The sequence below is a fragment of the Triturus cristatus genome, chromosome 12 (genome assembly GCF_964204655.1).
Source record: "Triturus cristatus chromosome 12, aTriCri1.1, whole genome shotgun sequence".
NCBI classification, from domain to species: Eukaryota; Metazoa; Chordata; class Amphibia; order Caudata; family Salamandridae; genus Triturus; species Triturus cristatus.
In genome coordinates, this window is record NC_140595.1 from 589644400 (window position 1) to 589658410 (window position 14011).

The window sequence follows — 14011 nt, forward strand, 5'->3', positions numbered from 1 at the left end:
AACCCTTCCTAAGCCACAGCAGCAGCGTACTCGGTCCCGCAAGAAGGATGACCGCCGCAGCGGGGCCTCACGTTCGCTGGAAGCAGTGTCCCAACTGCCCACTACCTCTGATCTGCCTCGGATTTCTGAGACTCTCAGCCTGACTGGATCCTTAATTGACCTGAGCCGGATCCCAGAGCCTTCCGAAACATTGCGGCCTACCATATCTGATTCTGACTTGTCCAGAAGCTCTGCTCTCCGGGGGTATGAGGAGGACGACGAGGTCTGACCTCTGGGACCCAGCGGACTGGGATCTATTTATTGCTTCTTAACCTACTTTTCTTGCAGCTGTAAACATTAGCATATCCGTCGACATGGAGGGGTCCATCTCTGCCAAAACCATGCTCCGCTAATCGTTTTAGCTTAGCATTTAGATTTGTCTTTTTTTGATTTGTTGTATTCCTTTTTAAGGGAGACAGATGATTCAATTTCAGAAGTGTAGGGTGGGGGGTGTTGGGGGGGAAGGGGGGACCGTTGTCTCCCGCTTGTTTTCTGTTCCCAGCCGTGTTCGGCCTCATGGTTTTTGTTTTTCTTGGCAGCTCCTTGTGCTCACGTACCACTACCAATGACATGAGACCTATCATAGTACACTAGCTCTATCCCCCACCCGGGCTGGGAGATGTCACCTCCCCCTGGGACCCAGGTCTATCCGCACTGTTCCGCACACACACTGTCCAATCAGATGACGTCCACTCTTAGCAGACCCCTCCACATTTTGTCATGGAATGTTAATGGCCTATTAGACCGTATAAAATGAACCACAGTCCTTTGCAGCGCCCAACGCCAAGTACCCAATATTCTCTTCCTATAGGAAACGCATCTTCTGGGAACTCACTGCACCTTCCTCGCCCGCTACGGGTTTGATAGGGTCTGGCACTCTGGGTTCACAAGGGGCTCCCGGGGTGTGGCCATCCTGACCCGCAGAGGTCTCCCCTTTACCCCGATAGAGGTTGAGACTGACACACAGGGGCGCTACGTGGCCTTAACCGGAAGAATTGAGGGTCACCTTCTCCACCTCCTGTGTGTATACATTTCCCCTGCCACTATGTCCTCTGCCCTCCGACGCCTCATACTGCTGATCTCGAATTTCCCTCAGGGTCTGACGGTCATCGGGGGCGACTTCAACGCAGTTATGCAGCCTCCCCGCGACACGACAGGTGCTCCCTCAGCGTCCCGCCTTGCCTCTGGTAAGCGCCTTTCCTATTGGTCCTCTGCCCTAGGTCTCTGCGATGCTTGGAGGGTATGGAACCCCTGCCGAGAACAGTACACTCATACTTTGGCGGCCCACCGTACCCATTCCCGTATTGACTTGCTCATGATGCCAGCCACTGATTGTCAGTTGGATTTCCGGGGTTGCTATCCTTCCACGTGGTATTTTCGATCACTCCCCTGTCTCCCTCCACCTCGGGCGTCCCACCAACAGGGTTCGCACGGTTTGGTGGCTGAACGCTTGGTTCTTGCAAGATGCGGACTTCGTTGATACCCTCGAGCAGGAACTGCAACAGTACTTCTTAATTAACAAGGGATCGATTCCCTTTCCGGGAACACTATGGGAGGCCGGCAAGGCTACTATGCGGGGCGTGGCTAGAGGCCTGGTCCACACTAAGCGTACGGCCCAGACCGCTCCCCTGGTTGCCAAGGCCAAGGCTGACCTCAAGCGATGGCAATCCCTTCCTCTCAATCCCCTGGGTAGGAGTGCGCTTTTTAAAATGATGGTTCTCCCCCGCTTTTTATACATTCTTCAAAACATAACCTTTCACCTCCCGGGGAGCTGGTTCCATGAAATTGATGGTCTCCTCACCCGTTTTTATGGAAAGGAAAGAGGCCGCATATGCCCCTGGCTCCACTGCCTGATAACCCCCTATGATGGAGGCATGGGTGTGACCACTCTACACCTATACTACCTGGCCACGAGGCTCATAGTGGTTTACGACTGGTTCACCGGTGGCTGATCCGACCCGGCGTATCAGATAGAGCTCCGGTCCATGGACTTCCCACAGCTTCAAGCCTACTTGTACGGAGCCCCCATACCACAAACCCTTCCCTCTATCACTAGGACAGTCCTATTGGCTTGGCGCACTGCCCTGCGCCACACGAAATGGGATAGGAAACTTAACCAACACGCGCCCCTATAGCATGGTACTTGGCTGCGTGAGACTTCAACTCTCCGGGGTTTTCGTCTATGGGACCGCATTGGGATTTCGCTTCTTGGGGACGTCTGGGTTGGGACCACATCCGGGCCTTTGCGGACTTGCAGCAACGCTATTCCTTCCATTCCTCCCAGTTTTACAGATACCTTCAGCTTCGGCACGCCCTAAATGCGCACATTACATCTCCCACCTCCCTCCCCGAATTTAGTCCTCTCGAGGCCTAGGTGATGATGGGGAACTTAGGTAGAGGTGGGGTGTCGCGGATTTACTGCTTCTTGGTGAACAACGTCCCTGCGTCCCTAGACTCACTGCGCGCACGCTGGGAGGGATGGCTGGGCCCCTTGGAGGAGGCAGACTGGTGGGACGCCCTCATGGCCCCCAAAACCTTGATGACCTCCTCCAAACTGCGGCTCATTCAACTCTACTACTTACACATGGCCTACTTGACCACTGCGCGTTTGCATAGAGCCCGACTGCAGCCCTCCCCGACTTGTACACAATGCAATCACGCCCCAGCAGACTTTTATCACATGGTCCGGCAGTGTCCAGTCATTGCGTCATTTTGGGCAGGTGTGGAGCTGGGACTTACACAGACCCTGGGGTGGGTGGTTCCCCATGATCCACTAAGTCTGCTTTTAGGTGTGTTTGACGACCTGGACGGCTCTCGGGGCGATAAGCGCTTTCTTGGGACTGCGGTGGCGGTGGCGAAATGTGACATTTCAGCACTCTGGTCACAGGCTAAGCCCCCTACTATACGGTGTTGGAGGCGGGGAGTGGATTGGTGTGGGACCTAGAAGGAACCCCTCTTCGAAGCCCGGGGCTACCCGGAACAATTTGAAAAGATTTGGGGTAAATGGTTCAATCTGTCGCCCTGAGTGGTGCGTGCACTCCTATGATTCGTGATAACCTTGCATGTAATTTTACTCTGAAGCACGATACACAAGTCTATGTCATCGTCTCTGTTGTTGTTTATCATCAAGATAATGTGCCTGATTTTGCTGCCAATGTGAATCGGTGGTTTCTTCTAAATATCAATAAAGTTGATAATAAAAAAAAACTAAAAAAAGTATGTGTATATTAAGTGGGGAATTACACAAAAACACTTCACACATATTGCATTTAACCCTTTTAGGCACCAGGAGATTAAGTGACATGCATTTTCTCCATGTAGGCTGCATGCAGCCTACATGGAGAAAATGGCCTACCCATAGATGCCTGTGCGGTCGGCATCCCAGCCAATCACAACATTGCAGCGTTGTGATTTGCTTAGGGGGGGGGGAAGAAGGCTGCCTGTTACCTGTTCCTGCGGAGGCAGGAAAGCAGGAGCAGACACCAGAGTTGGAGCCAGGAAAATGCGGGACCAGGAAAGGTACGTTTTGTATTATTATTATTTAACCCCCCTCACTGCGCGACCCTCCCCTCCCTGCGTGACCCTCCCCCTGCACGACCACTCGCCCATACCCTCCCCCTCCCACCCGTGAGCCATGCCGGCCGCGACTGGATGGGGCAGGTGGCACTTATGTGGAATGGGCGTGAAAGTGTCCCAGAATCAAAAAAGGTGGACTTACCTGGCGTCGTAGAGCTTTCAGTTGACTCTCGAGAAGATGTTTCTCCTGGAGCTGGTTAGCTGCCTCAGAGTCCTTCAGTGAAATCACATGGTGGAGATCTGTGATAGTCCCCTGCAGCTCATGAAGTTTCTCATCCTTTTCTAGGACCTAGCAATGACAAACATAAATGTTATGAATAAATTAAATGAAGCATCTTTGAGGTGCACAACACTACACTACTTTTGCCAAATACATATGGCGTCTCTAAAACATATGAAATGGGCCACCGTGAGTTACAAGCATTAAAACCAGCAACAACTTTTTCTTGCAAATTGTGTCAACATAACTCTCACCTAAAACTTTCACAGCTTAGGTGCCTAAGATTTGTCTCATGATCAGAAATTGCTAACAGTCTTTCACTCATGTCACACAAACTACTGGGTAATTCTCAAACAAGTGGCTGTGCATGAGCTACAGAAGCTACAGACATGCTACACTTAGCAACAAAGCCATAGGCAGTGTGTCCTAACACTCAAGATAATGCTATGCACACAGTATTATAAATGTTAAAATAAATTGATGGAGCATTCACTTTTCATCAATGATGTAAAAGGGTCAGATTTGGTTGGGCAGCGTTGCTACTCTCACTCCTTGAAGAGATGGGGGTCATAATGGTCCACAGGCTTCTGTATGGACATGACATTTATGTCACAACCCCATGAGACATTAAAAAGAGGAGACAGTAACTCACATTCATCCTTCCTCATCTAGTATACACTTAATTTTCATAGGGGAGCACACTCTTACCAAGGAGTTAAAGGGACACATTATATGTTTTACAGCACCAACACTGAAGGAAGTTGGAGTTGATATCTTTGGAAATAAATTTGAACATATGCAAAGGGGCTTGCTTCCACAGCACCACCTTTGTGCTAGATGAAACTTATAACATGTCTGACCACTTAGGTTAGGAAGTTGTAATGGTGAATCATCTCAGAGGGAGATTTCACCAAATTCTGTGAATGAACTGTCTGTCTCTACCTGTTTACCACTCGGTCTGTGTGTCTCTGTCAATATGTCCAGCCCAGGGTGAATATTAGATTCCCACTGTCGAAACAGTTACTGGACCTGGAAAATTTTCAAAGCAGTGCTCCAATGCACTTCTAGATTGTGTGTGTGGCTCTATGTGTGTGTAGGCTTCATTCGGCCCCATATGCTAGGGAGAGAAGCTGCATTTAAGTGCCACCCCTGCACACCAACATCAGTTTCTTACTTGACCGCTTCCATACCCTTAGAAGCAGCACAAAACAATTAGCGGTACCAGTCTGCAGATTTCTAGTTTGGGAACTTTCTTAGATGGTAAAAAGAAACCATTCCATAGAACAGCAAGTTGGGAGGGCAGTGCGGAAGCTGTGGTTAGAAAGCGTAGCCATCGGAAAGAGCGTTACAGAAGGTAAGTAACATGTTCTTCTGATCCATAATTCTAACCGCAGATTCCTTACCTTTCGAGTTGATACCAAAGAAGTACCCTCCCGTAGGTGGAGGCTCTGGAGTGGGCTCAGACCAGAAAATCCTGCAGGACAGAACTGGATGAAATGCCCTTTGTGTCAGACCTGGTTGTCAAGTCAGTGGTGTTTCATGAACATGCCTACATTGCAGCATGGACAGGCACTTCCCAAGCTAAGGTTGTGGCAGCAGCTTTAGCCCTGGTGAAATGGGCTCTCAGATCTTCAAGAGGCTGCTTTTTAGCCAGTAGGTAGCAGAGCTTAATGTGGAGGACTATCCACATTGACAGGGTCATCTTCTGCACAGCCTTTCCTTTCTTCACACCGGAAAGCCGTACAATCGATGAAGTTTCTCCAACTCTTTCGAGGGGTGAGGAGGGGCAAAGAATGCTGGGACTGATGGGCTGACTAACATAGAAAGGAATTACAAACAATGGGGTGACCCAATTTTGAAGCTCAAATGAGCTGGGTAATGCACAATACAAAACAACAATTGTCCATTCGAGAAAAGAATTATAACAGGAAAGTGATACTACTACCTTCTCCAGAGTATTTTTATGCATTGGTACCTATAAACAATAGATGCAATGTGTCCTGAATAAATCAGAATAAAAAGAAAAGATAACACACACACACACAGAATAAAAACAGACGGTTGTTGGTTTGACTTTTTTAGTGGAAAATTCAATAAATCATCAGCGGTTGCGCATATCACATCTACAATTCAAGGTCAAACAATTCCATGTTTCAAAGCCACATTGGCATTGCAATCGTATGAGAAGGTGCTTGGGTGATTGTGAGGATAGAAAAAGAAAAAGTGTGTTATCCTATACTAAGTTGGAATGTCACGATAACCTATAAATGTCAATAAAAATATGTTACAAAAAAAAATCCTATACGAAGTTGGAATAGTTATCTAGAAGCCTGTTTAATGATTACAAATTATTCATTGGTTCTGTCTTGTGTGTGCATAGATGATTAGTAACAATTATCCACCATGGATTTGATTACTAATCCAGGCTCATTACAATAAGGCGTTGACATTTCGACCTGTACATAGGTGGGGGCCACTGACTGCCTCAAGACCGGGTCTTCATCAGGACAGAGAAGGTGTAGCAGCAACCTGAAAGCAGACGTCAACCATTGCAACAATCGATGTTGCAATAAAAGTAAGAAAGCAGACCAAGGAGTTCCGTCTTAATCAGTGGTATTAGTCCACCTGGATGAACAGGACATTCCAGGTAGTAAATATATACTAAAATTAAATCAGTGCTAGGTTAGACAAAGGAAACTTTTGGTTTCCAAATGCCTCAATCCTCTTCAAACGTAGTCTGGGTGAGTTATAAGTAAGGAATTGGGAATCATCCTGCTTGTAGAAGCCTGGACCTCCTGACTCTTGAGTAGGATACTGTGCAAGGAATTTAGGGCCATCAGTAACTAGTCTACGGCATATGGCCACCTACCTACTCGTGGGGAGGCAAGAACAGGGTTTGGACCAAGTGCCCTTTAAGGTGTCAATGAGGGCTTCACTGAACGGAATGAAGAAGTCAGACGACACTGGCCCAGGTTTCACAAACATCTGGAAGGATATTGTCTTGACTTCAATAGGAGGCAGTTATAGGTCTAAAACCGCAACAAATTACCAAAGCAAAGGAAGCACTCTCTTCAGTTGAGGCCCAAGAGGTTACGCCAATCATATATCAGGAAAGTATCAAGCCTTCTAGCCTCCTGTAAATCCGTAAAAAGACTATCATTATCATAACGTGGTGTAAGGGGTGAGTAAACCTTCCCCATACCTCACAATCGTAATCTCAGGTGGTGGCAACTTCTAGTCATAGTCAGAGCCAAAAAGACATTGGAGCCTCTGAGGGCAACTCAATGGTATTGGAAGCAGAGGATCAGACTCCGGTTGTATTGGTACTAGGTGCGCTGTAACCGATTCGCAGCGTGGCCATGGTCGGTACCGGATTCTCTTCTGGCATCACAGCATCACTGAAGGAGGACCTATGCGTGTTTCAGAGGCGGGGTGGAAGCTGTGCCGGAGTGAGTGCTGAACCCAAGGTGGTCCAAAGCGGTTCAGACAGATAGTGCCAAGGATGGATCTGCTGGTGGTAATCAAACTGAGGGCCCCTGTAGATCTTTGGAAGCATCTTTGGGCCCCAAAGATCTGGAAGATGCCTAAAGGGGGCTGGAAGAGCTTCAAAGATATGCAGCATGGTATCCTTAAAGGCCTCGACTTGTTGCGATGCCACCAATGGCCACAGAACTCTGGGCATTAGGTTTAACTTATGATCAGGAGTGAGATTCATTGGCACCTTTATGCCTTTGCGACTTCTCTTTTGATAGGAATTGGCAGGATCGAGTGGAGGTCTTGCCTCATTTTCTTATACTTTTGCTTGGACCCCTCTCACAAAAACGGCCTCTGGAGCAAGCCTGCACCCTTTAACTTGGAGCAAGAACAGGACTTTCGAGAGGCCAGTGACTTCTTGTGTTTGGCGATGTATAGCTTCACTTTGCAGTTCCAGATCAGCTTCATGTGCATGAGAGCACACTCATCGCATGAGTTGGATTCAACCCCTGAGACCAAACACTGAAGACACTTCGTACGGGCCCATGACCGACATAGGTTTTCTGCATTCATGTCATGGTTTGAACTGAAGCCTGTGTTCTAGGTGGGGGCATCATACCTTAGCACACTGGATTTTGTGGTGGGAGTTGTAAAAAAACAAAGAAATTGGAAGCAAAGCTCCAGATCTGCATTTGAGGTAGCAGAAAGAAAGGATCTGACATCAACCAGGTTCTCCTTGGACTGGAAACAAGCATCCTGTGACCGGTTTCGGGTTAACACCCCTCATCAGCCAGACTAGCTTGACTCCAGTGGCATGGAGAGCACGGGACCCACGTTTGGGCATACCCGTCCCACTCAGGGTGATACATGCAAAAAGAACAATTGATGGACAGAATGCAGAATAATGTCATACATCCACCCCAGTACAGAGATCTGGACCTAAATCCGTCGGTTCTTTTGCTCCATATGCCATTCCAGTTCGAAACCAGCCATATGCAAAACAGTCTTGACCCTGCTCTCTATGGGAACATTCCAGCCCGAACTGCCAGACCAGGTCCTCCCTGGACTGGAAACAAGCATACTGGGAGCGGTTTCGGGGCTTGGCAGTTCGCATCAGACACAGGGTCAAGACTGATTTGCATATAGCTGGGTCTGGATTGGGGTGGCGAAGTGAGCTAAAGAACGATGATGGATTCAACCCAGATCTATGACTGGGGATGAGTGTCTGAAAAGTTTCAGCGCTCCGTCCATCATTTCCTTGTGTTTGCTTTGTGGGGCCCTTGCTCACTTTACCACTGGATTCAAGCTTAGCCTGGCTGATGAGGAGTGTTATTCTGAAAATGGTCCCAGGATGCTTGCTTCCGGTCCAGGGAAGACATAGCTTGGCTGGTCAGGCTGGACTGTTCCCATGAGGCACAGGGTCAAGACTGATTTCCATATGTCTGGGTGTGAACTGGGGTGGCGAAGTGAGCTAAAGAACAAAGGTGGGTTCAACCCAGATCTGTGACTTGGGGTGAGAGTCTGAAAAGTTACAGCGCTCTGTCCATCATCTCCTTGTGTTTGAGAAATAGTAACAGACAGGGCTTTAAGTGGGCCGGGTCCTGCCAAAAAAATGAATCCTAATTCTGCAGCAGTACCACCCTTCACTGCCCGTCATGTAACTTCAAAGAGACTCACTATAGCTCTTTCAGTCTCATCATTTCAGAACTGAAGCATTTTCAATATTCTATAAAACAAAGCCATAGTTGTTGCTTATTTATCTTATGCAACTAACAACCATTGACAAAGCCAATAGTCTTGGATTGTTTTAGTTATGTTTCTTGTTGTACTACATATCTAGATGCAGTGACTGAAGCAGCAAAATACCAGGCAGGTGGCACACTATGCTGAACACAGATTTTCAGTTTATGTGTTTTTAAGCCAGGCCTTTAATTACATCGACCTCGGCCCTTTGAGAGACCCCCCTCCCCCCCCCCCCCCCCAAACACAGTTTTTTCATCCCAATGAAAGGCCTGGTAACAGAGAATACGGTAGACAGGAATGAATCTTAGGAAAGACTACACTTATTCTCTATAAGGCATACAGAGGAATTAAGGTGTGGAATGAGTAAAAAGCATGCCTAAGGGCATACATTGGCAAAAGGCGACATGAGCAGTATCCATGCATATTTATGTCAAGGATACTACTTACAGCTGGACAAACACACTGCGTCAACGAGGAAGAAATTGACAAAACAATCTCAAGACAAGCAACCTCAGGATCTCCTTCGCACCCATCTTCCTCTCCCTACACAGTCAGTCTCACACAACTGTGTGGTGTGTGTAAGCATGTATACGTACATACACACAAACAACACATAGATGAAATGCTAAAATCCAGATCTGCTTGAGATAAACATGCAATTCATCACTTGACCGGATGTTCAGCTATGTTTAAGATCAGATGCATTGCAAGCTATGATCTGCAGAAGACCTGATATTGCTTCAGCATTCGTTTCTGACGAAAAAAAAGGCAAATAGGAAATTTAATATAGTTGCCTAAAATGCTACAGTCGATGACGGACTGTAAAAGGAGGAGGGGGAGTAGCAGGCCGCCATTTTGCACTGGTTAGCTCAGATGCCCTCCCGGGAGCTGCGGCTCTAACTATCTTTGTTTAATGTTATTTCTACTGAGGAGGATAAATCACATCTGGGCTCAAGGGCTCCCTGAAGACTCAGAGTGACTTTTGCCTGATTTGGTCCCGTGCAGCTCCCGAGACTCGGGCCGCTCCTCTGACCAATCACCTCCTCTGATAAAGGCGGTGCTCACTCGCCGCCATTCATCATCCGACAAACCTGCCACCGAGCAGAAAAAAAACACAAGAGACAGCTGAAAAAGAGACAAGAGGGACGGTGGAAGCAGAAATTAGAAAGGCCTTGAACTTGTCCCAGGAGCATTAATAGAAAGGTCACAGCAGAAGTACTCAGAGACGGTCTCTGTGTGAGGTTTCAGCAGTTTAATATCTACATTATTGTACTGTTGCATTTTACATAGCGATTCATAGCGCTGGCGAGGCCGCTATGGTTTGCCTCGCCCCTGTTCCCCGTCTGATAGAGAGTTCGATGTAGCTGGGTGCGTCATGCGTAAAGGTGCGCACCGCACGTCATACGCATAAGGTTTTGCATAGAGCGTGAGAAAAGATAGAGCCGCCCGAACTACTGCTAAAAAATGGCGAGCTTTTTGTGTTGGATGTAGCTTTAAAGCAACAGCATTATGCCTATCTAGAAGTCCTTCTGGGCACCTTTTCGTTTTAATATTGGTTCTGTAATGATGATGGGATGATAAATTATACAGACTTCTTGTGACAGGCTGGGACGGGCCGGACATTCCGTCTGGAAAACAAAGTGTTGGCAGCGTGAAAGCCGGCTCCATAGCTCTCTCGAGCAATGGGTGGCCTTTAAAAGGTTGCATAGTCCCAACCAAATATGATTGCTGTTCTTTTGTTGCCCCTCCCATGGCAAAAGTGTACGTCAGTGGGTAGTACTACTGCGCATGCTATCATCCGGATTAATGGGTCTGCTCTCATGCGATTTTGGTGAAAACTGACAGCACAATGTCCACTCCAGCTGGCTTTGTGCTAGTTTGAAGCCCATACGAAATTTAGAAATCTAAACACTCGTCACCAAACAGCAAGGAATGCCTTGACGCAGATTGCAACACGTCAATTTATAGGACAGCAAACATAACAGTGCATCTGAAACGTACCTACAGCAGTTTGATTAAATGACAATGTTTCAAAATACAGGCGCAAACCTAGCATGCACTGACACCACTAGAACTCAAACAGCACTACAAATGCCACTCTAGGATGACTTAAAGCACCACGGCTATTCCACTTCTGGTATGCCCCCAACTATGACTAACACCACTTCAGTTATTCCAGTGCAGGGCCAAAAACAGCAGTGCAATGGAAAATCATCCAAAGCAAAACGATGGGTTTGGAGCAGCGTATTTATCGGAGGATAAAAATCCATGAGGCCTATTCACATAGGACAATAACATCTAAAATGGGATGATTCATATACAGTTAATACAAAGCGAAAGGACCTGTGCCCTTTTTACACTTTTACTAATACTTAAGTTGGTGTTACTTAATGTACAAGGGTTGAATTACTGACGAAGAACTCAATTTGTGACCTTGCTGCATGAGATGCACTTAATTAAAGATGACAGAAAGCACCTGACGTCTTACTGGTTCCAGTCCCAGTTCATTCAACAACTTTAGATAAAACTAAGGGCACAGCCATCCTGATACATGGCTAAATGCTGTTTACCATACAGGCAACATCTAATGGGAAAGATGATAGATGGGGGAGGGGTTGTGAAGTAGGCCTCTAGACTAACCTATTATCTTTTTGCATGTAGGGTACCAATGGATACAAGGAGTAGTTTTTATGGCTTTGTGCCTCGTGATTTACATCTAAGAGATAGCTTGGTATGGTAGCTGCGGCCTCCCTAAGAACTTATAGGGCAGGATTTTAAGATCTATACCTCTTGGATGCATGGTGCACCCAACATAAGAAAAAGTGAGATCACACTTTATTTCTGGTGTGTAGGAGTCTCATTCTAGAAGTGATTCGTTTTTAGTCTCCAGGTCTGCCCTACGAAGTGTGATAGGTATGTCTAGATGCAGATATTGTCTGATCATGCTCCTGTGGCTCTAGAATTGGGCTGCATTGAGCAGCTCCCTCACAGCCAAGGTTGATGATTGTGACCAAGACAGCATTTTGTAATGTCGTTTGCGAGACTGTGAGGCTGAGGCATCGAATCATTATTGTGATGAAAATGCTCACCATGATGCATCATGGGACACAGAGGAGGATGCAGCCAAGGCGGTCATGCAGGGGCAAACTCTTAGCTCACACAACCCACGTTTTGCTTCTTCAATGGGGCAGACATCTGAATCCCGGACTTCACAGTAAGACAAACAGAGCAACTTAGCTCACAGAAAGATTATAGAGACTTGTGCACAGAAAGAAGCAAACTGGAGGGGATTTTGGTAAGGAAAGTGGTGTACAAACTCCTTATACATGTATAATAATTATGTTTTTAAAACTATAGACATGCATTAGTTCTGCTTAACAAATGTACCTATTACTGACAGTATTCTATATTTTTAACATGTATATAAGTGACTGCATAAATAAGTAAATCTTTTATCATAACTATTGATCTACAATTGCTTCACTATTAAATTACAAAAAAAATATGAAAGTACAACAACATTTGAAAGCCGGAGTTTATTAAATGCATCTTTAATATAAATGCATATAAATACCTTCCATGTACTTATGTATCTATTTATTACTTTTACTTTTCTTCTATTCAGCATATCCAATGCACTACCTTATTTCTCACCCTATACCGATCTCAATATATAATTGATCTCAACTCTGACTCATCTCAAACCTCATTCTACGACTCTTTCTAATGCACTACCCTATTTCTCACACTAATCCTCTATCAATATATCCTCTACCTCCACTCTCTCATTCATCACAAATCCCATACCACTACTATTAAGCCCAAATTGACCATTTCTAAACTCTTCCCTCCTCTATCCCAAACAAGCCTTTATAAACTCTTACCTCTGACTCATTACTCTCCACCTCCCCTTTACTCATCTCAAACCCCCTCCTACTGCTATGAATTTAAAAAAAAAAAAATTCTAAACCCTTGCCTCTTCTATCCCTCCTTCTCTCTTCTCTCCCCCCCACTACCCTTTCAATCCAAAAACAGGATAACATGTCCACCACTCAAATTAATTTCATATTTCCCTATACTAACTCCCTTCCACCTCCACTTTACTCACCCAAACCCCGACTACGGCTATAGACTCCATCAAACAAAAGAAACATTTCCAGACCACTCCCTCTTCTATCCCTAAACTATTCCTTTTCAATCCAAATAAAAGATTAGCACGTGCACCACCCAAATGAATTGCTGTTTCCCTACACTAATTACCACTAATCGTGTTTGGGTTCCAGAGTAGCGTGCTACTCATCAAAAAGCACTTCAACACATCATCAGGGGTAGCAAACGCTATATAAATGCAAACTTTTTGCCTCTTCTGTCCGTCCACTACCCTTCTCAATCCAAATTACTGACTAACATATCCACCACTCAAATTACTTTCATATTTCACTATACTAATTCACCACTTATCCTTCATGGGTTTCGGAGTAGCGTGCTACTCACCGAAAAAGTGATTTAAAGCCTTGTCAGGGGTAGTAAGCCTATATAAATACAATTACAATTATACTCAGCAAAGCTATTACGAGAAGCAGGGCATGGCAGAAATGTATCCTACAAGATCTGCAAGAAACAGGCATGCAACCACTTCGCGAAAGTAAGAGATGGCACTGAAAGGATTGAGTTGCATGAACGACCACCTTGGGAGTCTTTTCAGGCTACTACTCATACCTATATAGACTGCAATCAGATGGCTTGCCTAAGAAGACTTTTTACCAGCGGTCAGCTTTTCCACTCAGAGCCTGACTTGACTGAAGTTTTAGATTCTCTTACTGAATGATTACTGTAAGTTTGATTCACACAGGCCAAAAGCTCTCCTTAATTTGTGATGTAAACTTTTTTACTTCGATCTTAGTGTCCTGATTGGACGCGTTATAGCCGGTTCATATTTCACCATATCAATCAGGATAC

The 14011-nt window shown here is 46.0% G+C and overlaps 1 protein-coding gene across 1 annotated transcript in view; it reads right to left on the reverse strand.

Annotated features, from left to right (window-relative positions):
- The window catches only part of PMFBP1 (polyamine modulated factor 1 binding protein 1), a 2019859-nt gene that overhangs the window by 1599565 nt on the left and 406283 nt on the right, over positions 1–14011 (reverse strand). Inside the window, exon 8 of the mRNA XM_085636957.1 lies at positions 3758–3904. Within this exon, the coding sequence (XP_085493083.1) occupies positions 3758–3904 (147 nt within the window). The remainder of the gene's footprint in view (positions 1–3757; positions 3905–14011) is intronic.